Source organism: Lytechinus variegatus, chromosome 14 (genome assembly GCF_018143015.1).
Source record: "Lytechinus variegatus isolate NC3 chromosome 14, Lvar_3.0, whole genome shotgun sequence".
NCBI lineage: Eukaryota > Metazoa > Echinodermata > Echinoidea > Temnopleuroida > Toxopneustidae > Lytechinus > Lytechinus variegatus.
In genome coordinates, this window is record NC_054753.1 from 16,100,269 (window position 1) to 16,127,630 (window position 27,362).

General features: G+C 36.8%; 1 protein-coding gene across 12 annotated transcripts in view; it reads left to right on the forward strand.

Annotated features, from left to right (window-relative positions):
• The first annotated feature begins 5,042 nt into the window (after nucleotides 1–5,042).
• Nucleotides 5,043–27,362, forward strand: part of LOC121427156 (chloride channel protein 2-like) — a 42,842-nt gene continuing 20,522 nt past the window's right edge. For all 12 annotated transcript variants that reach the window (XM_041623413.1, XM_041623406.1, XM_041623407.1 and 9 more), the window contains exons 1-18: nucleotides 5,043–5,209; nucleotides 6,771–6,912; nucleotides 7,814–7,945; nucleotides 9,056–9,184; nucleotides 10,570–10,703; nucleotides 12,617–12,694; nucleotides 13,572–13,776; nucleotides 14,640–14,724; nucleotides 15,186–15,287; nucleotides 15,722–15,806; nucleotides 17,038–17,181; nucleotides 18,210–18,390; nucleotides 19,083–19,180; nucleotides 19,750–19,865; nucleotides 20,604–20,737; nucleotides 22,750–22,931; nucleotides 26,230–26,281; nucleotides 26,794–26,822. In XM_041623413.1, coding sequence (XP_041479347.1) covers nucleotides 5,084–5,209; nucleotides 6,771–6,912; nucleotides 7,814–7,945; nucleotides 9,056–9,184; nucleotides 10,570–10,703; nucleotides 12,617–12,694; nucleotides 13,572–13,776; nucleotides 14,640–14,724; nucleotides 15,186–15,287; nucleotides 15,722–15,806; nucleotides 17,038–17,181; nucleotides 18,210–18,390; nucleotides 19,083–19,180; nucleotides 19,750–19,865; nucleotides 20,604–20,737; nucleotides 22,750–22,931; nucleotides 26,230–26,281; nucleotides 26,794–26,822 — 2,154 coding nt within the window. In that variant the 5' untranslated portion in view covers nucleotides 5,043–5,083. The remainder of the gene's footprint in view (nucleotides 5,210–6,770; nucleotides 6,913–7,813; nucleotides 7,946–9,055; nucleotides 9,185–10,569; nucleotides 10,704–12,616; nucleotides 12,695–13,571; nucleotides 13,777–14,639; nucleotides 14,725–15,185; nucleotides 15,288–15,721; nucleotides 15,807–17,037; nucleotides 17,182–18,209; nucleotides 18,391–19,082; nucleotides 19,181–19,749; nucleotides 19,866–20,603; nucleotides 20,738–22,749; nucleotides 22,932–26,229; nucleotides 26,282–26,793; nucleotides 26,823–27,362) is intronic.

Sequence of the window (27,362 nt, forward strand, 5' to 3'; positions counted from 1 at the left end):
GACTGGCGAACCCTTTCTACTATTATGACTGGCGATCCTCATCCACTATTATGACTGGCGACCCTCATCCATTATTATGACTGGCGAACCCCTTCTACTATTATGACTGGCGACCCTCATCCATTATTATGACTGGCGAACCCCTTCTACTATTATGACTGGCGACCCTCATCCACTATTATGACTGGCGAACCCCTTCTACTATTATGACTGGCGAACCCCTTCTACTATTATGACTGGCGACCCTCATCCACTATTATGACTGGCGATCCCTATCCATTATTATGAATAGCGACCCTCATCCATTATTATGAATAGCAACCCTCATTCATTGTTATGAATAGCGACCCTCATCCATTATTATGACTGGCGAACCCCTTCTACTATTATGACTGGCGAACCCCTTCTACCATTATGACTGGCGACCCTCATCCATTGTTATGACTGGCGACCCTCATCCATTATTATGACTGACGACCCTCATCCATTATTATGACTGGCGAACCTCATCTATTATTATGACTAGCGACCCTCATCCATTATTATGACTGGCGAACCCCTTCTACTATTATGACTGGCGACCCTCATCCACTATTATGAATGGCGACCCTTATGATCAACGAACCTTTTTCCTCCTTATGACTGGCGACCCTCTTCCTTTATTATGACTAGCGAACCCCTTCTACTATTATGACTGGCGACCCTCATCTATCATTATGACTGGCGAACCCCTTCTCCTATTATGACTGGCGACCCTCATCCATTATTATGACTGGCGAACCCCTTCTACCATTATGACTGGCGACCCTCATCCCCTATTATGACTGGCGACCCTTATGATCAATGTAGCCTCTTCCTTTTTATGACTAGCGACCCTCATCTAGTATTATGAATTCCGACCCTCATTGTTGATTATGACTGGCGATCCTTATGATCAATTACCCTTATGGTCCATTATGAATAGCAACCCTTATCTTGCATTATGAAAATCGGACCTTATGACCCATGGTCCTTATGACCTTATGACTAGCGACCCCTTTTGCCTATTATGACTAGCGAGCTTTTGGGTATAGGATTTTACACGTTATGACTAGCGGTCCTTATGACCAGTTAGTATTATGACTTATGGTCCTTATGACTGACGGGCTTATCCCGTGATGTTCACATAAAATAGTTAACTTGAGATATTCTCCCAATATACTTAGTACCCGAGTCAAGTCATCAAGTGTCCCATACCTTGTAAAAAGTAGAAAATAACGGGTCTACACTGTAAAAAATATTGGGTAAAATTGTTACCACTATACACAGGTAATTATGTGTCCAACCAATTTTGGGCAGTATTTACCCAAGGCGGGAAGCATAATGTCCAGTAATGTTAAACAAATAAGCAGCAATTATTTTATAATGGGTAAAATTTTTATGACACTGGATAAATAAAAATGCCCAATGTTGGTTGACCACATAATTACCCTCATGGAGCATTTTATTTTAAGGTGTAAATGACTGTGAACCCATCTCTGCTTGTTTCAAAAACTTTAAAAAGGTTATTATAAGTCTTAATAATAGTCTGCAGACCTTCTTTGAAGAGTCTTTAAAAATGTTATTATTATTATAACAACATACAGACCTATGGATGCTATAATGCTATCAGTCGATCGTTTTTGTTCATCGGGGGATTTTTCTTAAACTTACATCTTGGTCCCGTTTCATGTACATATAGATTTGTTCTAACAACAAATTTACAATTTCTATAACAAGTTTATCATCAGCCAATCAAATCGAAGGATTTCAGTAGCTTTAAACTGTTATTATGAAATTGTTATCATGGCATGTTTTATGAACGGGCCACTGATAGTGCTTTTGTGTATAACAAAATTGAGCATGCAATTTCAATTTATCTTATTTATATTTTTTTCATTATTTCCACATTTCATAAAGTACAACATAATTCATTTTAGTGAGCTGAAATTCAAACTACATGATCAACATGCTGACACAATGCAGGGACACGGGGGTAGCGGGGGATCCAGAATTTACGAGGAGGCAACTTGAAAAAAAAGGTCAAGAATAAAAGAGAATGAGGGCAAATCGCCGAATAGGGGGGGGGGGGGGTCAAGGCCCGCTCGCCACTGGCGTACAGATTGACGGGGTGGCTTGGGGCCAATGGACTTCCTAATTTTTTCGACCAAAAAGAAAAAGAAGAAAGTGAGAAAAGCAAAGGAAAAGGGTTAAAATATCATTTGTTTTAGTAATTTGTCAAAATCTATCACAAAATTAGATTGCTGTATTGAGAAAGGTCAATTGTTTTTGCTTACTCGCTTCGCTTGCTCGAAACTGCTAAGAAACTTTTTTGCCGCATAGGCCTACGCCATGTCTGATCCCTTCAATTTTTTGTCTGATTATACGCCACTGCCGCTCGTCCCCTGGATCCGTACCTGAGCTGTAATAGGCCTATTTAAATCCAGTCCTCGTGTCCTTTAAGGTTGCACTGTCCAGATAATCTAATATTTGTTCACAGCAAGACTGAACATTGTCATTACCATGAGATAAGGCATACCGTCTAGACATCACAGTGAGGATGACACGGCCAATTCACATTTAAGAAATAAAAGTGATTAAAATCTCAATGATAGATATTCGCTCCCGGATGCACATCATTTTTAAAACTTTTTTGTTTTCAATTTTAAAAACTGTTTTTTAACCCATAGAAAAAATGAAAAAATAATAATAGTAATAATAGCTGGATTTATAAAGCGTTTTTTTTTCCTGAGGATACAAAAGCGCTGCTATTATTACCCGGCTTTAGCTCGAGCTACCATCACCGGCGCTCAGTGCATGCAAGGATGCTCCTGTCGGGTACCCATTCACCTCACCTGGGTCGAGTGCAGCACAGTGTGGATAAACTTCTTGCTGAAGGAAAACATCGTGGCTATATGGGATTCGAACCCACGACCCTCTTTTTGAAAGGCGAGAGTTAGTACCACTAGACCACAAGAGCCTCTGTTGTTGGTTAATATAATCCATATATTTTTTTTATCATATCTATATGCCTATAGCTTATCGTGTAAGATACGCTGCATTTATGATCCCCTTTTTTAGGGGGGGGGGGGGGTGAATGACTTAGATATACATTGAAATAGTGGCGGATCCAGGATTTTCCAAAGGGGGGGGGGACATTTTCCCGAGGAAAAATTGACAAGCAAAAAAAAGGAAAAGGTTCCTCATTTTCAAAAGGGAGGGGGGGGGGGCGCATTTGTCTTAGAACTACAAAATCTAAATTAAACATTTTTTATTATGACTCTGAAGGGGGGATGTGCCACCCCCTGGATCCGCAAGTGCATTGAAAATATCCAGACCTTAAATGTTGATATTGATAGAACGCTGTATAATTTCAAACATTGCAATAATAGCGATATTGAAATATCATGACAATAGGGATGTTTTTTCATTAAAGAAACGATAAACTCGAAAGACTTGCTTCCCATTTAGTTTGTGGGTGTGAAATGCGTCTTTGAACCCCGCATTGAACATTGGTGGTCCCAATGACAGTTCGTGAAGTGTTCGGGTGACAGCCTGTAACTGTCAGGCCATACATTTCCGCGCTTCGAATAGTAATAATTCAATTATTGTTAATTTGACATCAATGACGTGATGTGCGCGACGCTAAATGCAATTGGCAGCCATGGTTCGAAATAAATTATGAATTTACATATTGATGCGACCAAACCATTGAATTGAGTGTATTACATTTCATTTGTAATTCTGGCGAAATTAAGTCATTTGCTTGGATTCTTTGTACGAACGACGGTCATATTGAATTGTATATTTGAGGACATTTTCTTCCACTTCTCTATCAACTGGCGATTTGTTCGATTGAGGTAAGAAAAATATTTTTGTCTTTGAAATGGACGCTTAATAATCAACAAGAATGATAATAATAGTGTTACATAATTACATTATAGTAATTAGCATATAATTCATGAGGGTATAGTATTTTTTTCATAGATTGTTTGACGATTTGAAAAATTATCAGGCAGCGAGTAAATGATGCAGTTTAAAGCTTACGTTTGAGTGCAAGTCGTAAGCCTCTATAAGGGGAGGGGGTGGGGGGATTATCACGGTTCAACAAAGTGGACCGGTAAAACAAAACATCTCACTGCTCTACCTTCTTCTCCCACCGGGTCAATCTCTTCTCCCCGCCACGCCCCTTTCCCCATCTGCCACACCAGTCTTGTATATTCATATGCCCTATATTTTCCTCACTTTTTTTCCGAAAACTGTGTACAAAAACTTAAAATGACCACATGATTGTGATTTTTTGCATGGTCAGCCCCCCTCCCTCCACTTTGAAAACCGTTCCGCGGCCCTGACCACCACCACCACCATCATCATCATCATTATCCTCATCATCATCATCTCATCATCCACATCATCATCTTCATCATTATCCGCATCATCATCATCCGCATCATCTTCATCCGCATCATCTTCATCATCATCATCATTATCCGCATCATCATCATCCGCATCATCATCATCCGCATCATCATCATCCGCATCATCATCATCATCATCATCATCATCTTCATCATCATCTTCATCATCATCTTCATCATCATCATCATCATCATCATCATCTTCATCATCATCATTATCCGCATCATCATCATTATCCGCATCATCATCATCCGCATCATCATCCGCATCATCATCATCCGCATCATCATCATCATCATCATTACCATCATCTTCTTCATCATCTCTACCACCACTCTTCACGATATGAGCTGTTCATAATCTATCAAATTGATGAAAAAATACGATCGTCGCTTGTGGTGAAAGTTTGAGGTAACGCCCCTTTTAGCGCGAGTAATGGGGTAATGTCCCAATATCGTTCGAAGATTTGTCCAATGCCCGGGTCCAATGGATATGCCAGGGTTCCCAAAAGAATTAGTTTACAATATGAAATTAAAAGTTACTTCATACTAAATGAAAAGATAAAAAAATTGATGCAATTTCTAATTGTGAAATCATCTTCCCAGTTTTCCTTCATTGGATCCGTCCAAAACAGGTGCAGGCTACGATGGCAGCGAGTCGTCTTGCACGTCAATCTATTTGCGCCGAGATGGCAAAAGATCAACAAGACCTTTTAAAATTCAAGATGGCGCTCCAACCGGATAAACGACAGATGGAATATGAGCAAACTTTGGTGAGCATTATTTCATAGATTTTTGAGATTTTTTCAATAAATTGTTAGAAGAATAGGTTGTCACTTATAACGAGAACATGAATATATGTTTTAGGGAGAGATTTGGTGTGCAATGACGTTGTTTTAGAGGAGAAATTGATTTGCTTCCTGATTCATATTTGAGAATTATTGAAAACCTGACACGTAGTTTAATACGTGGGCACATGTATTAGCAAGGTAAACAAGCGCGAGACGGCGAAAATTGATGAAAACTCAAACTGTTTGGTATGATTTTTATAGGTTTTCTCTTAATCTTTTCCTCTCCCATGGTTGAATTATTTGGGAGATGCAAATTTGGACTTAATATAGATCTACACACAGAACAATAAGATTCAAACAATCGAAAGGGGGGGGGGGGGGGTGAATTGATGAATTGATGATCAAGCTCAGGCTCAGGCTAAGCTGAGCCTGAGGAGAAAACATCAGGCATCCATCTAGATCTAGTAGAAATAACATCCAACATAAAATTAAAAAATAAGAATAACATCATTCCATTTCTAGCTCTCTGTTGAATGTTTTATTTTCTGTTTCTAGAACTTATTTTTTTTAAGGAATCCCCTTTTCATTCAGACATCAAACGAAGACATGCCAGCCCAGGTTGATCATTAAAAATAGAAAAAAAATCATCTTTACCTAAATTTTGATTTAAATAAGGCAAAAAAAGGATGAATGACACATTTGAGCAAATGGTTTATTGTTGAGGTGCTGGCCAATATGGGAAACTCCCAAGAGAGAGATTATCTCCAATATCAGAGAATTTTGTAAATAATTTGGGTACCCAATTTCAGAGACAGTCTCCAGTTTGGGAGACCAATTTCCTTTGTTTACATTTGCTGCAAGATTATTACCTTGGCAAATAAAAATGTGATAGGCAGATTTCTCATGTAAAATTACCCCTTTTCACCGTCTACTTCAAAAATTCACCGTCTACTTTTGTTTTGATAAGGATTTTTGTTGTCATCCACACACAAAACAAATGGGCTTCTGACCTCAGTGATATAAAATTTTGGGTGGAAAAAATTATGCTTTTGTTGGTGTTTCTTTTGTTCTTTTGCAAAGCAAGTCTCCAATATGGGAGATTGTCTCCAATATGGTAGATTGTCTCCACTATTGGAGAGAGTCTCCCATATTGGCCGTGCGCCTCTACTGATAATGGTCATGAATCATGATGATGATGTTGAAAATGATTATGAAGAGTGAATATGATAATGTTGATGATTATGATGATGATAACAGTGATGATGATGGTGATGGTGGTAATGATGATGATGGCGCTGGTGATGAGAATGATGAATTTATGAATTGATGATGTTGAAGATGGTGATGATGATACAGATAATAATGAAGAGTAGATGATGATGATATTTATATGATAATTGATTATGATAATGATGGGGTTCTGATGATGATGATGTTGATGATAAATTTGTAAAGAGATATATTGTTACATACAAATGCTGCGCAGCATTGATCTTTTAATGGTATTCTACCTCTTAACTTTTTCCATTATATTACCCTGTAGATGCATGGCCAATATTCGCGTGACTTAGGTCAGTTTGCAAAGGCCAAAGCAGCAAAGTTACGAGAGGAGAAAGAGAGACAGAGAAAAGTTGAAGATGAATTCCTTCGCTATACCACGGAGAGTCGATGCCTCAGATGTAAAGGTGACTATTGAAAATCCGAAAAAATTAGAAGAGACGTCATAATAGTGTTAGTAAAAACAGACAAATTTTAGAAATGTATTTGATCGAAGACTTTTGAAGTTCTGCAAACCCTTATCTCAAATTCTTTTGTTCCAGCTCAAAAGTCAAACCAATGTAAATTTGAAAGTTTTTAGGTTTTTTTCCCAATAAGATCATACAGGTTGCTATTTTTTAGCAGCAGATTGATCGCGACAAGGACAGTACTTAGACTCAATACATGTAAGGTCAGAAAATAGGAATTCCACCTTGAAGGGGTGGTAGGATGGGGGGGGGGGGTGTGCACATTGCTAGAATAATTGTAAAGATTATAATATTGTTTCAAATTCTAATCATGCACATTGCTAGAATAATTGTAGAGATTATAATATTGTTTCAAATTATAATCATGCCCAAATTTCAATTAAATTGAAGGGGGGACCTTTAAGATAATAGACAACAGGATGTATTATGCATTCATGTCTTTATTTGCATTTTTACATATATGTATGCCTATGTTTTTTTGCCTGCCACTTATTTTTCTAAGGTACATTACATAGGAGTTCTTATGACAGAACTTTTATTCCAGTTTGTTATTTTAGTTGATGAGTGTATTGCTCAAGGTGATCACTTCCTCCTCCAACATTTTCTCCTGCCTTCAGTATTTCTGATGTATTTGCATACATTGTTACTTTTGTTGTAGGCTATAAGGCTAGTGTTTTTCTAAAAATAATACAATGCTACATAAATTATACTAAACCTATATAGTTATTGCAAGCTGGCATGATAATCGTGGATGGCCAGGAGTGTTGTATCTGATAGAAAGTCTTCCACTTATACATTTGAACCTACTATTAACTGTCTTCCCCTCACTCTATTACAACAGCATCTTTAATACAGTTCAGAAACTGGGTATTCTCAAAGATAGGAGAAGATTGGATATTCCTGGCATTGCTTGGAGTCATCATGGCATTGCTCTCCTTCGCGCTGGACTACACCATTCAGAAGTTTCAAACAGGTAATTTTTAACTCTGAATTTTTATTAAAACGGGAGAGAGAAAAGTAGTGGGGATTGGGGCATATTATACAGATATTGACTAATGGGGTGTGTAATATAAACATTCTTTGGACCGCCGGATTTGTATTTTCCCGAGGGGTTATATTTTCCCGAAGCGCGCAGCGCTGAGGGAAAATATGATCACGAGGGAAAATATCAATCCTTTAGGTGGTCCAAAGAATGTTTTTTTTACACATCCCATCAGTCAATATCTGATATATTAGATAGCCTCTAAAGATGAAGATAAAGTCAGGCTTAACGATGCGTGCAGCATGTTTATGATATTCACAGTGATTGATTGAACTGGTATAGATCTAACGTTAGATCTTGATCTATAGATATCTAAGTAACGTTAGTCTAACGCAGTGAATGACCCTTTTCTATTCAAATCAACTTTGTTTAGGCCTAGCCCTAGATCTAAATCTAAGTTCGAGCCCAGTCCAGGTCCAGGACCCAAGGCAGGCCGATAATGCATGGGAACATCTAATCCACAAGAGGGCGCCATACACGTAGAAAAATATATTCATGGACCGGTTGGTCAATATATTCATCGAAGGTGGACCGGCTGGGAAAATACATTGATTTCGATTATATCACGTGACGGGTTATGGACCAATCGCGCTTGGCTATCTGTCTTGGCTATCTAATATTATGTAAAATCATAGAAGTTAAGATGAAATGACTATGGAAATTGAATGATTATGGAAAGCCAATTATTGTAATCATTTGTCAGGTACAGTCCGTAGTTTCTCTTTTTTTTATACAATTTTTTTCAATATCATTTTCAAATTTCTTTATTCAATAATTCTTATTAATTTATTGATTTAATTGTATTATTTTATTCATTGATATTATTTTCAATATTAGGAAAAAGAGGGTTTTTTTCTTTTACTTTTGGGAAGGGAAGGGGGGGGGAGCAAGATGGAAGTAGGAAAGTTCTAATTTTAGTTTCATTTTTCATTTTTTCTAATTTCCAACAAACAAAATAATATTTGATATAGATGTTGATCAGGTGACTTATACAGTCTTTGTCAAAAGGTAAATTTCTCAATTTTTTTCCAATCCTTTCAGCTCAAGTTCATCTCTTCTACATGATCGAAGGGAATGCATTTCTTCAGTACCTGGCTTGGGTTGGCTTCCCCGTCATCCTCATCGTTTTCTCTGCTGGATTCGTCCATCTGGTGTCCCCTCATGCTATAGGTAAGACCAAACTTTATTTGGCGTTGTGCTCAAAAGTTAGTGAACCTCACCATCAAATGCACTCCTTCATGCCGAGTGTTGAATGTAGACAACAGCACCACCATGGTCCGCAAACCCAGAGAAACAAACTATTGAATGTAATATTTTATCACCTGACTTCACATTTAGATATCAAAACATGGTAGAACTTGAATGCTTTAAGTATGTTCATGTTAATTTTCTGGTGTGGTTCACTATTATAATTTTGAGCACCACTGTATGTTTTTCTTTTTTAATCTTCTAGCAATTCTGTGGTGTTCTTTATTAAGTATTAACCAAACTAACAGAAAAATAAATGTTCAAAAGACAATTGAGATGTGTGTCATTAAAGTTGTCAGCACTGACGGACTTGTCAGCTCGAAACAACTGTTGTGAAATTCTTGTTTTGGATTGGCTGGGAAGGCTCGCTGGTCTTTAACTGTCTTCATGATAACTATCTGAGAATGACAATTTTTGTCACTACTGACGAGCTCCTTGGAATGGCAACCTGTTCAGTAAATAACAGCTGTTCAAGATTATGTATTTCTTTACCTGGTACTGAGTACAGAAATTAGTCTATGTACCAGATGGGTGTTTCAAAAGCTGTTCGTAAGTTAAGAGCGACTTTGAGAATGACCGGTGAACCTTTCTTACGTGCTAAATAATCACCAATAAATATTTAATGGTAAATATTATGTACATGTACCACTAGAAATGATCACCAATTGTTCTTATAACTTACGAATACGAACAGCTTTGTGAAATGGCCCCGTTATTATAAACAGCAGAGCTTGTAATCCAGTTTGCACACTTATTTTGTTGCTATATATATCAGCAAGTCCTGGGAAAGGATTTTCTTTTGATGCTGGATAACTTGTTGCAGCAATGAAAAGAAGTGTTATTGTTTGTGAACAGATGTATCACAAAATGGTTTGTTCATGGTAATGAAATTTGTACTTTTCATTTTGTTTTTATTGATTTCATAAATTTGGCAACTAGAAGAATTATCATACAATAAATATGATTGTTAAATATTGAAAGAACAATAGTCTATCAAAAGCTATTAAAAGCAAATTAATGTAACAATCACATGATACGAACCTAACAAAGCTTTTTAAGATAACCTTTGTAGATTTGATTGAATGCAGTTTAATATTAAAAAAAAATATGTTCTCAACAGGTGATCATTTTCTATTTATCATTTTGCATCTGTTCTCAAATTCAATTTTTCTGATTTTGCAAATTATAGGTTTTTAATTTGCTATTGAGGAAGATTTCCCTTTTTAATGCTGTAAATAGATTTAGATTCTTATCTAAACAACAGTTATAAGATCTTATCAAATTTTTCCCATTTTGTATCCATTTAGGTTCTGGTATTCCCGAAATGAAGACCATTTTAAGGGGTGTCGTCCTGGAGGAATATCTCTCGTTCCGTGCATTCCTATCTAAAGTAGTTGGTCTTGCCACGGCAGTGGGCAGTGGCATGCCCCTGGGAAAAGAGGTATGTAGAAATTCTGAGGTAATTTCAGTCACGAATTGTAAGGTCATGTGCAGTTTTGCAAGGTCTAGGTCTATCCAGCTTTATGAATCATCAGTCATCACTCAAATTCAAAATACACTTTTAACATAATCTATATGAATTTTTGTCTCACCTGCGAAGCAAAGTGAGACTATAGGCGCCGCTTTTCCGACGGCGGCGGCGGCGTCAACATCAAATCTTAACCTGAGGTTAAGTTTTATGAAATGACGTCATAACTTAGAAAGTATATGGACCTAGTTAATAAAACTTGGCCATAAGGTTAATCAAGTATTACTGAACATCCTATTAGAGTTTCATGTCACATGACCAAGGTCAAAGGTCATTTAGGGTCAATGAACTTAGACCATGTTGGAGGAATCAACATCGAAATCTTAACCTGAGGTTAAGTTTTTGAAATGTCATCATAACTTAGAAAATATATGGACCTAGTTCATGAAACTTGGACATAAGGTTAATAAAGTATCACTGAACATCCTGCATGAGTTTCACGTCACATGACCAAGGTCAAAGGTCATTTAGGGTCAATGAACTTTGGCCGAATTGGGGATATCTGTTGAATTCCCATTATAACTTTGAAAGTTTATGGATCTGATTCATGAAACTTGGACATAATAGTAATCAAGCATCGCTGAACATTTTGTGCAAGTTTCAGGTCTCATGATTAAGGTCAAAGGTCATTTAGGGTCAATGAACTTTGGCCGAATCGGGGGTATCTGTTGAATTACCATCATAACTTTGAAAGTTTATTGGTCTAGTTCATTAAACTTGGACATTAGAGTAATTAAGTATCACTGAACATCCTGTGCGCGTTTCAGGTCACATGACCAAGGTCAAAGGTCAATGAACTTTGGCCGAATTGGGTGTATCTGTTGAATTACCATCATAACTTTGAAAGTTTATGGATCTGATTCATGAAACTTGTACATAAGAGTAATCAAGTATCACTGAACATCCTGTGCGAGTTTCAGGTCACACGATCAAGGTCAAAGGTCATGTAAGGTCAATGAACTTTGGCCATGTTGGGTTTTTTGTTGAATAACCATCATATCTCTGTAAGTTTATTGGTCTAGTTCATAAAAAGTGGACATAAGAGTAACCATGTATCACTGAACATCTTGTGCGAGTTAGAGTAGTATTCAAAGTCAGCACTGCTGCTATATTGAACCGCGTGATGCAGGTGAGACGGCCAGAGGCATTCCACTTGTTAGGATATTAGACTGTTTGAAATTGAAAAAGCAGTCCTTAACCTGGAATATTTTTTAATAATATGTAACTTGTCAACATTGATCAGTAGTATATAAACTAAAAGTACTAATACCCACTCAACACAAGAATGTATGACAGGCACTTAAGTTTTTAAAGCTGTTGAAAGTTTGTGTGGCTTTTAAAATTCTGAGTATTAAATTTTGTATTTTTGATTAATAAAGTCCAACTTTTGAAAAAAAAAATTATGGGATACTACTCTCAAATAAAAGTATATAACATTGTTTTACTCTATTGGGTAAAATCATTTTACCATAATATAGTGTAAACGTAACAGAACTGCACTTTATTAGTATTACCCCTGGAAGGATCCTATTATTAAACTATAAGCCTACTGTGTTATTGATTCACATAGCATTGAAATACAATCCCTGCATATTTGGTGAAATTAAAAATGTCTGTACAAGAAATATTACAAGCTTCAAATACATGTTCATTTTATACATTTACAATGTTAGGGTGACATTGTGCATGTTCTATCATTATAGTTGCAAAAATGTCTATTTTCATGTCATTTGTAATGTACATTACTGTATGTGTATGCCAGATAAAAAAGTAAACTAGCAGTGTAAACATTCTTTCTATTGTGTATCCTTTCTACATACCTACAGGGTCCGTTTGTTCACATTGCTAGTATTGTGTCTACCATGCTCAGTAAACTGATCGTCTCATTCAAGGGAATCTATGAGGTATGTTTATTTCACAAACAAAAGGGCAATGGTACATTCTATTTCCCTTTGGAATGTTATATTACCCTGGCCCATGTACTTCTGGGGGGTGTTTCACAAAGATTTAAGTATGACTTACATCTCACTTAAATGCCTACGCGTATGTGTATTTGAAATGCAACATGCAATCTAATTGATCAATACGCAGTAGTGCGCGTCCTCTTCGCATGATCTGACCAGTGCCGCTATGCCTTTTATAACGCACGCAACAAGGCATTTAAGTGCGACTCTATTAAAGTCGTACTTAAATCTTTTTGAAACACCCCCCTGGGCTCAGATTCATGAAAATTTCTTTATAGTTTATTCAACGACGAAAACCCCTAGTAACAATAAAATCCATGGATTTGATTGGCTGGTCATTCCACGCCACCTATCCTTAATTACAACTTTTGTGAAAGAGGGTCCTGGCTTTGTGACACTCCATTCTTTATTTTCCAATCATTCAATTGAAAAAAAAATGTTCCTGCCTTCAGTATCAAATATGATAGAAAATTATATATATCATTTGTCCTTTTGTGTTGTTATGAAATGTTAGTTCTGTTTCTGAAAATGAATATCAGTAATGTAGTTGGTACATGTATTTAAATCATCACGTATATAACTGTTTTCGATTCAGAATCCAATCAATTAAGAGTTATGAATTAATTTCAGTAGTGCAGGTTGAATATTGTTTTAAATAAAGAAAATAAATATTTGATCTAAGAGGCCTACATCATCATCAGTAGGATAAAAATACAGATTTTTGACTAATTTCCTAGATGTATTTGAACCATCCCTTGGTTTCTATGTCATCTTAATGAAATCACACCTGGTATTTTTATATTAACTGTACAAACAGAATGAATCCAGAAATTGTGAGATGCTTGCTGCAGCCTGTGCTGTGGGTGTTTCGTGTAACTTTGCGGCACCTATAGGGGGCGTCCTTTTCAGTATAGAGGTAACATCCGTCTATTTCGCCGTGCGGAACTACTGGAGAGGTTTCTTTGGGGCTGTGTGCGGAGCATTTGTTTTCAGGCTGCTGGCAGTGTGGAATAAAGATGAAGGTCTGAAAATAGTAACTTGTTAATTCATGTGATATTCATTGTGAATTAATAATACAAACAAACACACAACCCCCCCAAAAAAAAAAATAAAAAGAAGAATGAATCCACATGATGCCATATTGTACCGTGTACAACATATATTAGATGATGTTTGAATGTTTGCATGGTGGTATGGGCAATAAGCATACAAACCAGAATTTTTTTATTTTCTGGTTTACAGTCCTTTTGTTGAGGACTTCGCTCATTTCTGTAGGATATACCCTACTTTCTTACTTTCCACATTCTAGCCTCTACATTTCACTTTTACCTCTTTCCAAAGTTCTTGGTCCCCCGCAAATAACAACTACTCAAGCCTCTTAACTTTTCTGGTTTACAGTCCTTTCAAGGACTGCACTCATATCAGAAAAGAATACTCGACCTCCCAATCTTACATTTTCTCGCCTCTCCTTTTTACTTCTACCTCTGTCCACATTTCTTAGTCCTAGGACTTCCCACATGGTGCACCATAAAGCACTTCCACAACATACATTTTTGGATTTTTGCATACAAATATTTCTGCCATTCACAACTGTAGTTGAGGGAATTCACGATGGCTTAATTTCATATTTTCAAAAATTGTGGTTGGTTTTTAATTGTTGTCATGCGCATGGTGATGCGTTGGGATGCTGTTCAGGACTTTATTTGATAGTAAGAACTAGGACTTGATGGATCTATTTTTGTTTTCAGTGATCACTTCTTTCAAATCTTTCTAATATGATATTCAAATGGTTTTGATTTTGAAATGACAGAATCAAAATTAATTGTTTTGTCACATTCCCATTTAGTGATGTAAAATACAAGTCATGATTACTGATTTCTTTCAGAAACCATCACAGCGTTGTTCAAAACCAACTTCCGATTGGATTTCCCGTTTGATGTCCAAGAACTAGTGGCATTTGCATTCATAGGGTGAGTCATAACTTTTTTTTATATGATATGAATAAAGTCCTGTTGAGAGATTGCTTGGAATAGCATTATGTGGCTGAACATAAAATACTGTAGATATGATGTGCATGATGTTGAATAAAGATGCCAATTGATAAAATTTGCTGTGCCATGATGTCAGCCAGGTGTCTCTTCTTAACCCAGCAATCCTTGTGATGCAACGGCGCAGCATTTCAAGGAATCAATTCCTGCCAGGTGCCCATTTATGTACGTCATCTGTGTTGAGAGCAGCACAATGTTCATCAATATCTTGCTAAAAGAAATGACACCACGGCTAAGATTTGAACCTACGACCTTCTGTTTCCAAGTCCAGTTACTAATCCATTGGGTCACTATGCAAAATGTGTGTGTGTATGTACCAGTGAGAATCAAATAAGGGCACCATAAAAATCAATGTAATTTCTTCTTTTCTATCTATCTATCAGAGTCGTAAGTGGGTTTGGAGGAGCACTCTTTGTTTACCTACACCGAAAGATAGTAGACTTTGTGAGAAGTCAAAAGACTGTCAATCACTTCCTACAGAAAAAGTAAGTCATTCTCTATTTCTCAGCCGGAAGATTTTTGTTTTTGTTTTACCTTATGGTTAAAATTCTTTAACTACAGTTGAAGTCTGTATAGCTCAAACTATGGTCTAAATATTTAGTTCAGCTATAGGGTGCCAAATATGGAAAATAATATGGTAAAATCTATATTAAAAAAGAATCAAGATTCTTAGAATAAGAGAAAGATAGGGTTTAAAGTTTGAGTTTCACTCAAGTGTGAAGTATCTGACTGGTTGATAAGTTTTAATCACATTTGTAAATCATTAAAAAAATGTCTGGAAATAATTTCTGAATATGAAATAGTTTTCTTCATCAATGTAATGAATTTAGAAAAAATGTAAATTTTTGGTATTATAGAGTTTAATTCAGATTCATAAGGAATTGTGAGGATAATGTGATGTTTGTTTCATTTTTTGCAGCCGTTTGATCTATCCCACCTTGGTAGCATTTGTAATCTCATCCATCACGTTTCCTCTCGGTCTTGGGCAATTCATGGCAGGCGAGGTATGTTATAAAACAAATAAGGCACAGTTTGAAGTGCATAAGAGCCAATGCAGTACTCTCCAGTGTTTTTACAGTGTCCAACAAGCATCAGGTGCTTATATCGTGTGTGTGTGTGCATAACAGCGTGAATACAGAAGGTGCCTGCATCGCCACTAATCATACAAATTTTATACTGTGTATAGTTTATAGTAAAAAAATGTGTATGACTTTGTTGTAAGAACTTTGTTTAAAAACCCATCTAAATATTCATGGATTGCATAGGCATGGAGGCCACATTTTTTCCCTTTTATGACATCACAAACATTACCTGTATGATGGACAACTAACTAAGTAAGTGCATCTAAATACTTTCCATGGCCTTCTCTTTTAAAGAACATGTATCAGTTTTGATGTGCTAGAGGTAAAGTGATGCATCGAAAATGAGTTGTAACCTTGCAACTTCTTTGATTTTCTTAAAGTTGTACCCAACGATGCAGAATACTTGAAAGAAAAGAGCCATAAAACAATATTTCCATATCTGTTGTGATTTAAGAGTTACTAAAAATTTTGATGGGGAGGGGGATAAAAGTGGCCCCCATCTAACTGAGGGATTAAGCAGAGGTGTTGTGGTCTAGTGGTAATGACACTCATCTCTCAGAGGGGCGTGGGTTCGATTCCCAGCCATGGCATGTTTTCCTCTAGCAAGAAATTTACCCACATTGTACTGCACCCAACCCAGGAGAGGAGAATGGGTACCCAGCAGGGATTAATTCCTTGAATGCACTGAGCACTGGAAGACAGCTCGAGCTAAAGCTGGGGTAATAGTAATGATAAAAATAATAATGGTGTGCCCTGGAATAGATAATTTATAGATAGATGGCACAATGTAAAATGCCTATTATTATGCAGTAATAAAAAAAAAACATTTCTGACTTCCAACATCATTGATATTCACATATCACGGGTTGTGTGGTCCAGTGGTTAGAGCATTGGACTCATAATCGTAAGGTTGTGAGTTCGAATCCCACCTCTGCCATTGTCTCCACTTTGATAAAAAGGCCCGAGAGTGATATCTGTCGTCTATAAAATCAGCCACTATGACTGATTAACCTTGACGTAAAATGTTTCATAGGTAATTAGTTATATACCAGCTTGGCATTTACCCACAAAATGCTGTCCTGCGGAGTTCCTACGGGAGTTACCACAAACAGAAACAGAAACAGATCTTTCTTCTGTTCCTTTCAATCTTCAGCTGACCCAGAAACAACAGATCAATGAGCTCTTCAGCAACACAACCCTCGGCAACGACCCGGAAGATATTGAAGAGGAAAACATCTACAAGCCCTGGCATCGGCCAAACGTCTTCGTCACCTTAGTAGTGTTTATCATCATGGAGGTATGTCGTTCACTTGGTCTACCAGCAGATGGTCTAATTCTCAGATTACCCCCCCCCCCAATAAAAAAAAAAAAAAAAACTTCAAGCTTAAACCTGTTTATTATCAAACTTTATGCCCTGTTTATTATCAAACTTTATGCTGGTTTGTAAATCAAACTGTCCCATGAAATTTTGTATCACAGGATCGACTGCATGTCTTCAGAAACAAGAAAGATTGTATCTGCTGAGCATTTCTAGTGCTCTCATCTTGTTTCATTGTTCTATTTCTTGAAAACGATGTATGCTTAAGGTAGATATTTTATATGGTAGTAAGCATGCTTTCAATGAAAATTATCTGTTTCTTTTCTTCTAAACTATCTTGGTATCAAATTTTTTTAGAATTTTTCATAGAAAAGCCAATTTTATTTTACTAAGAATTCTCTAATGTTATCAAGTACCATGTTTGTGATCCTTTGCTTGTTCTGTAGAAATATTCTGCCTTTCAGCTTAAGTCTGGAAAAGATATTTTTTTCAATGAACTGTTCCAATAAAAAAAATTCCTGTATTTCCTATTAATAGCAACCTGTTCACATTCAAATGCTGAAATGATAAATCTATCGAGATGATGTGGAAGAGGTTCATTGTGGTGAAGGATTGAGTAGAAGTAATAACCAGTTGTCTCACGATGTGTCAAACGTAGTAGGAAAGCGACGTTTCGTCTGCAAGCTGCTAGATTTCGTCAGGCAATGAGCACCAGCAAGGACCCTGCTTGGCCGAATGCTTCTGTCAGTCACAGCGTGGCTCACACCAAAGTGGAGACAGACAATAGTGTGCAGCCGGGCACGCCAGCCCCTCGCCGACCTTATATGACCCGTGCATAGCAGCGTCATTGCTCATTGCCTGACCAAGTCTAGCAGCTTGCAGACGAAACGTTGCTTTCCTACTACGTTTGATACATCGTGAGACAACTGGTTATTTCTTCTACCCAATCGATAAATCTATCATTCGTAACTTGCTTCCTAACCTCAGTCATGTTTGTCCTCTCACAGTTCTGGATGTCGGCTATAGCCGTTACCCTGCCCGTACCCAGCGGAGTATTCATCCCAGTCTTCACCATCGGTGCGGCGTTTGGCCGTCTTGTAGGTGAGGCCATGGCAGTCTGGTTCCCAGAAGGTATCCCCAATGGTGATACCCTCAACAAGGTGGTCCCTGGTGGCTATGCTGTCGTAGGTAAGTTTTCCCACCGGGGGCGTGCAAGCAGCTTTTATTTTGATCACAACCCTTTCCAGGGGCCAATATGAATTGTTCTTTTCTATTTGAAATCAATCACAATTCTTTGTGTTACCACGCCCTATCTAGAAGTTAGCTATGTGTCATTATACAACTCCCAAGAATGTGCTGTAATCTAATTGGTCCAAATCGGATCATGTGATATTCAGCGAATTGCACTATTGCATCCAAAATGCACTATCCTGCACTCTGACGTCATACGAAATGTACTGTCCTGCACTATGACGTCAGAGTGCAGGATAGTGCGAGGTCTGGAATTCTCTATAATTATCTAGAATTTAGATCAAATATACATGTTGCATTCGGGCAACTCAGTAACATGGGGGAGGCGGGCTGTATAAAACAATGCACACATTCTTGTGCATAGAGGACCTAAATGATGAACTCTCTGCTCGACTCGCCAAATGGATATACTGCACTTGGTCTTGCGAACCTTGGTGCGGTTTATCCATTGGCTTTTCTCGCACATTGTTCATTATTTGGCCCTACGTGCATCATTTGTATAATATAAAATGCAGTGATTGACTCTTTATTTACAAAGTACTGTTCGTGTGATGAGATGATAAAATTATCAACATCTTGTTGACCGTTCGAAAGTTACACTGACAATTAAAATTTGTTTTGTCTTCCAGGTGCTGCAGCATTATCAGGCAGTGTTACCCACACCATCTCAACATCTGTTATAGTGTTTGAACTCACTGGACAAATAACACATATTTTACCTGTCATGGTGAGTGAGAATTCTTTCATTCTATCAACCTGATGGAGCCCAACTAGTAAACAGTTCTTTTGTAGGGGGTCCGAAGGAAATTTGGCATGTTTCCTATAAAAATCAGTATTATTCATAATCGTTCATTTTGTTCTTATATTTATATGTATTGAAATGTTTCTTTGTTGAATGAATGAATTAATTCATTCATTCATCCATCCATCTATTTTCATCTGCATCAGAATAATCTGTTCATTCATTATGTTAAAAATGCAGGATATGTATAAGAATTAGTTAATGATTCAATCAGAAAAGAAGTTCAGTGTTCTAGAATGGTAGATTGTAAATGATAAAGTCGAGATCTAAAGGTAGGTCGAAAAATGATCAGAATATAGAGTTATGAAAAGTGGACACTATAATTCAAAGTAGGCTTTCTTAATTGATAATAGAAAATACATTTTTATTTTATGTAGTTCTGTTAACTTCATACATATTCATCCATACATATTCATTCTAGAAGAATTATTCCTTTCTTAATTTGCTTCTTCACTTTGTAGTAAACCCTGATTTGTTTTTCCTGCTCTCTGCAGATTGCTGTGTTGATAGCTAATGCCATAGCTCAGTTACTTCAACCGTCAATCTATGACAGCATCATACGCATTAAGAAACTGCCATACTTGCCAGATATCAGCCATGCTGGATCTAAGTAAGTTCAAAACTGTTTGACATGGTTGCATAGTCATAACTAATCACATATTAAGATATTGATTATTTTTACCTATGTGATTTGTATAAGAAAATTGTTTATAATTTCAGTCAATTTCAACACATATTATTCATGAAATGGTCAACTGATTCAAAGACTATTGAGAAGTAGGGGAAAAAAGGGGGAGTGGGGAATCTGGGCTAGTTTGCCCTTGAAATTCCCTCCAAAGAGCACTGGAAAACTAAAAACAGCTGTTGAAATTCTCATAGGCTCTAACTTAAAGTAATACAATGTAGCAAATATGGGGTTAAACAAGCCTCCCCCCCAAAAAAAATCCAGTTAATTTTGTCCCTGTTGAGAAGTCATTTTGTACATAGACTATAGTGCATTACTGTTTATTCATGTTTTGCTCTCCCCACATGCTGAAAGGAGGTTATATGCCATTTCTGAGTTTCTGAAGAAGTCAACTTTGCAAACTGATCTGTATTGTGATGTCAAAAGGAATCTAAAATTTATTATAGGTTTTTGAAGTGAAAGAGTCTCATGTCAAGATGCCTTCATCATGGAAAGCAGTTATGCAGGGCTTGGGGCGACTTTGCCCATGAAAAGCCTATAAAATAGCCCTGGAAATTCCCATAGGGTTCAATTTAAACTATTAATATACATGTAGCAATTTTTTTTCTGTTTTTTTAAATAATTTTTTATCCTGGTCTGTATCCTCTGATTTTTTTTGGGCAGGACTTATAACATTTTTGTAGAAGACATCATGGTACGCAATCTGAAATTCATCTCCTGGCTGTCGACCTATAAAGAGCTCCAGGATCTTCTTAACAACTCATCATTAACATCATTCCCACTAGTAGATGCACCAGGTAGAGTGACATTCAATTATGGAGAGGTGTAGTAGTGGTGTTGGTAGTAGTGACGATGATGGTATTTGTGGTGTTCGTGATGATGATTATGATAGTGGTGGTGGTGGTAGTACTGATGATAATGTTGATGTTGGTGACGATAATTGTGATTGGTTATTATCTTGATGGTGATGTAGTGACAGTGGTATTTATGATAGTGATAGTGATGATATGCTGATGTCTGATTGTTATACATGTAACTAGTTATGAGTTTGCTTACTGATTATGCTTGCTATGAGCAATAAAACTGTTTAACCAAGATGAATTTTTAACTTTTAATATAATGAAAGGTCATACAAATTATCTTTTTATATGTTTACATTCTATTTGATACATATTCCATAGAACTAATCAATATTCACCGAGCAGAACTAATGCTTAAATAAATTTTTAGGGGCTATTTTTTCACATCGGGTGAGTGCTGATCTATTTTTTTTTGTTATTTCCGTAAGGTTTAAGGTTTTATTAGAATATCCACATTTCGCAGCCATTTAGACTGAATTGCATTGGATTTACAAAATATAACAATAAAATGATAACATGGTATAGCAATCGAACATTATAAATATATTATTTACAAATAAAAATACAAACACTTTGGGTAACTTGACAGATTAAGGAAAGGATGACCAGAGTGTAGAGATAAGGGGAAAGGGGGATACATTAGAGTAGGGAAAGAGGGTGGGGGAAGATGAAGACAGAAGAGATGAGTATGAGAGTAGTAATACACAGATGTAATTCTTATTTAAATTGAGAAGAGTACATGTGTATCAAAATATGTAAATTAAAAGTGTCAGCGAACCCCCCTTATATGAGTATATTGAATCGTATATGGTATATACAGGATTGTGGTGATAATTGACTAAGAACATTAACTCTTCATGCGTTCACCTGTAAACCCCCGTGTGTTGCATTATGTTAGCAGTGATCCCCTCTCATTCACATTCGTGCCATGAGTCACAGACTTCTAACAATAAACCTGGCCATGGTATTGTTTGTGAGGAGGGTTTTATTGATTTTCTCCTCTCCTTTTTCAATGAACTTCCTGGCTGTGATCAGGATGTATTGTTTTTTTTTGATAACTCAATGATTCTGTAATTTGTAAACTGCGATAATCCGTCAAACGCTAAACTAATGTCGCACGCGCGATCGATCGGTACACATGTACGGTATACAAAAACGCCAAGCTATACATTGTAGCTAGGTACGCACCGGGGCATGCAATTGTTCGAAAAACAATGGGACAGGGGACGTCTATGGGAAATGCGTGGTTGTGCAAAAATGCGAACGAAACACGCCTACGGATGTGCAATAATGCGAACGTAACGCATGAAGAGTTAATACAGTAAATAGGAAGATAAAACATACTAGTTTTCTTCATTTCAATGACTCCTTATTGTGCAGTGAGCAATTGTGCTGTAAAAGTGAACATTATACTGCTATAGGTAGAACGTGAATTTTCTAAATATCCTGAAATATTGTTAGTGGCAGATCTTGAAGCAGCTCTGGGAATTTCAGGGGCTGTTTTAATAATAGGGCAAGGATCCGAGTGAAATCGTTGTGTCAACCTCATGTACTCTCCTAAAGTTCTGCTCATCTATTCTGCTAAGTGGACAATTAATTGCATGGACTAGACCAATCATTCCGAGGTGTAGAACAGTTGTTTTAGTGGCCAAAACAAATATGGAGTAGTGTGTGTGCAGCGCTTTGTAACCGAAAGGAAAAGGCGCTATATCAAATGACTTTTGGATTGGATTGGATTGCTCATACTGAATAACTATCAGAAGAGACATTAGAATATGATTTGCTGTAAGCAATGACACCATTGTCAGAGACACCACAAAGTTATGCTATCTGTTACTTATTCATTATGTACAAAAGTTACTTATTCTTTATGTACAAAAACGTACAAATACATTATTAATTGAATTGTTCATTGACTCTGAAATCTCTTCTCCACCTTCTCCATACAGAATCTATGGTCCTCATCGGCTCCGTTCAAAGAACGGAACTAGCTTTCATGCTGGAGAAGAAGATTGGCCGAGCCCGGCGGATCCTGGTCGCTACCAGCCGGAGACGAAGGGAGCAGGGGCTTGATGGGAACGCGGAGGCTTCGGGAGAGGAAAACGCTCCTGTGGTGGAGTTTCATAAAAAGGTAGCAATACAATGTTTTACACTACCACAAGAAAAAAATTGAAAAAAATATAACAAAGTGGCTTTGTATATTTTGTGAAGTAACTTTTTTGGGGCATGTGTTATGTAGTCCTGAAAATCGCTCTTCAAACTCTATGTTTTGGCAATCATGTCTTTACTTTTGAGAATGGGCAAATAATTCAAAAAGTTTATAAAACCCAGTTTCATATTTTGGTGCTCAGTGCTCCAAGATTATAATTAAGCCTGAGTCATATCGATTATTTTGAAAACCGGTGTTCGACAGCTCTAATTCGATCGAACATCGATGCATCGAATATTGAAGGCGGGGAAAATTTAGTCTTTTGTTTTTGCGTCGATGCGATGCGCTTTGCATATGCACTACGCACTGACTAGGCCCGTTTCGGGTACACGTGTACACGCACGGTCAAGTCAGTGCACGTGTACTAAACTCCATCACCGTGTACACGGTAGCATCTGCATAAAGCTTGCGTGGGACTGTAAAGTCAGTGAACAAGCTCACAGCCTCACATTAATTCTTAGTTCTAAGACACTGCACATGTTTTAATCACTAATATGTCAATATATTTCAATTAACCTAGAGTGAGTTTACTTCCAAAATCGCCGATTTAATCCACATTTATTCTGGAGACTCAAGTTTTTGTACCACACGAAATGGGTATGCTCCGGTCAGTGCAGGGCCCTAGTAAGCGCCGACGTTCGTTGGATGCGCAATTTGCACGCTGTGCCGTACATACATGCACAGATCGCTGCAGAATTTAGTGTAACTGAAGTTATCGATTGATTTTCATTATTTTATTGCCAATTTGAGGAGCGTGTGTTTGTAGGCTTGTAGCACATGTGTATGAGCGTATAACACGTAACGATACTCTCTAAAGCGTTATTCAATCACTTTTAGAGCCAATTTGAGAATCACCAATAGCAACAGCGATCATTGCTCCAGTTACGTGTTATACACTCATAAACATATGCTACAAGCCTACAAACACACGCTCCTCAAATTGGCAATAAAATAATGAAAATCAATCGATAACTTCAGTTACACTTAATTCTGCAGCGATCTGTGCATGCATGTACGGTACAGTATGCAAAATGTGCATCCAACGAACGTCGGCGCTAACTAGGGCCCTGCACTGATTTACTTTTGTATTCTTTAATAATTTAATGCGCTGCTAGCCTAAGCTGAGTAAACTTTTTAATTGCACCAATTTTTGTGGATTGATACTTCTAACTTCTCAGGTAAGCTTTAAAACCGTGACTTAGGCTACATGTGGGAACATACTGTAACTCACTCTCACTCAGTGTTTACAACGTGTACACGTGTACACGACCGAAAAACACGCCGTGTACACGTGCATCAAAAATGGACTTTCAAACCGGGCCTAGCACTGACGGTATGCGCTGGCGTTGGCCGGGTGAGCGTTGCACAAGCAGATGACAGAGCAAAGTTCGTTTGTATTTTCCATGATCACAAAACACGCAAAAAAGGCCGGGGACCAAAGCAGAATTCTTCCCAAAATATCTTCAACAATGATATTTGCAGATGACAACATATAAGTTTAAAATGAAACAATAATAAAGACATGAATCACGCAGAGTCGATCCGAATGATTTTCGGTCAACTAGCATTCGCAGTCCATTCACCAGCCCCGTCCGCAGCTCCGTACACTCACTCCCGAAACGACAGGCGTGCTTGACGTCAGCGCCAGCAAACAATTGCAATCAACGGAGAGCGCTGTAACTTGCCTGAGATTGTGTAGTTGGATCCAAAATGAGCTCCAAATAAATTTATGGGAATAAATACGTAATTTTCTCTGGATGGTCATTTGAATTGCTATTCAATGCTGATATAACGATTGTGAGGAAAGATTGTGGAATATGAGTTATGACGATGTTCGAGAATTAATCCTGATAATGACAATCCAGTTTTTTAGACGCAATTGAGCATGCGATCAAAATAAATACGAATGTTTCGAATCGAGCCCTAAATTCATCTAAATTATTACGATTTAACAAGATTTTATGGTCATACTAAGAATATTGACGATGTCAGCAAAGTATGTTATGTTCATATGGAAGAAATAATACTGGGATTATTTCTATTGTTCCATCTCTGGACGTCTCCTCCAAGCTCCGAGAAAATAAGCACAATGCGCATGCGTGTTTGATGACGTATGACATATTTTCCCATTCATGAAATCAGAGCCCAAAGTTGGGCACAAACTAGCTTCAAATTGATGGGAAAAAATATCAAACGCAATTTTCTCTGTTTTGTCATGTAAAATGATATTATATGGTGATATTACGAACTTGAACAGAGTTTTTGCATGAAGACAATGTTCGAGAATCAATCCTGACGTGATGATTATTTTTTTTTTGACAAGTGCACTAGCTCGACTCAAGAAGTCAAGTCGATCGTCATGAGATGTCCGCCATTGAAAATTGAAACGAAATACAAACGTTTCACATCAAGCTCTAAATTCATATTAATGATTATCATATGCAAATTATTGTTAAATATTACGATTAAATAATGTTCTATGGTCATGATTTTAATATTGTTCATGAAAGCAAGATTTATTTTACGTTGATCGCGTCAATTTCCGGCCATTTTCTGGTTTGATTAAAGAACAGTACTGCGCATGCACGATCGATGGCCATGACTTCCATTCATGAATTCATCGTGCATAAATTATCTCGGCACGAGCAGACGAGTAGGACTCGAACTATGATCGAAATAAACTTCAAATTAATGGTGAATAGCATCATAATTACTCATTCGGTTTCATTTTTGGGGCAATAGAAATCAAGTAAGTAGTAGTAAAGTTGGACATTACTGATATTTTGATGATTGATTGTGTAAACCAAACGAATCGGCCGGCCGACGTATTTTTTTTTTTTTTCGATGCACCGATTTTGCAAAATCTGCACCGGTGTTCGATGACATCGATCGAACACCGATTTTAAAATCGATTCGACTCAGGCTTAATTATAATACATATAAACATGTAAGAAAGTATGTATATCTCACTTTTCATCATCATCTACATGTAGTTTTGAAATATTTTACATATTGATATGGATATTCTATTCACAACTCTGTGGTCTTGCTCAATATTTTACTGTGAGAATTATTTTAGAAATTGGTATACTCATATGCCTGCTACATCAATTAAAACCTAATTTTGTTCAAGTAGCATGTTTACAGTTATAAATCCAGTGTAATGTGATCATATAAAAGTATTTTTTTTAATCTTTGTATTCCTCTGTTTTTCCTTCAGCCGTCATCAAATGAGAGAGCTGTTAGCATAAACCTTTCACCAGTCACTGAAGGTAAATTCAATCATTCAAATAAAAAATTATTTGAAATTTTTTTTTTCAAAATAAATGATGCAGAATTATTTGTCCTAAGAGTATATAAATACTGGTTTGTTAAAAGAAGAAGGTATATTTTGCACATTCCAATATATATTCCTTTAAAAAATATAAGAAGAAAAACAGGTTGGGGGTGTTTATGTATCTCTATTACATGAATTTTATATTTTCTTTAAGTTGCATATTTCCTTACCAATTATATTGGTGTATTAGTTAGTACCATTGTTGATCTAATTTGAACGGAATGTTTCATACTACTGAAGGGCAGAATGCAATGAATATTTCTACAATATATTTTTATTTTAATCTAATAGACTGTTTTTTGTATTTATAGGTTTTCTCTTATAAAGTGAGTCTTATTCAATGAATTAAAGATGACAACTTGTCACAAGTTGTCTTTGAGTATTATATATTATCAAGAAAGTTTGTCATTTTTTTTCTTATTTTTTTATTCTTGATAAATAATACAGATAAACCTGAAACATCTAAAGGATTTGAGGTAAGTTTCCTCTATTTATTTTCATTGTGCTATCCTCTTGTCCATTGAGTGCATCTTGTTTAATGTACAATCATTAAGAGGCATATAAAAGATTCACATTGCAAAGGTAAACTGTGCTGTTACAATTGTCATAGAAATGGATCAACAATCTCTTTGCTTTTGCATATTGTGTTAATTCCAATGGAGTATGGACCAATGGTAATGAAATGTGATGTATCTTTGTAATAAAGTGAAGAAAAGATAATGGCCTTGTGGATACATTTTCTAGGACTATTGAAACATTCTGTTTTGAATTTTCATAGAATGTTATGTTTGTTTGATTAGTCACAACTGCTGCCTGTAACACAAGGTATAGCAGTCGTCGTAGAACATTTTTTACGATTGTTTACATTCACTACAATATACAATTAGTCGTGAAAATCAAGCGACCAATTAATCGCTAATCTATGTGTTACAGGAACGTGTACCCAGTAACATAAAGGCTTGCAATCAATTCGATAGATTCGCAATATGGTGCGCCATCTATTGGTTACAGCAAAC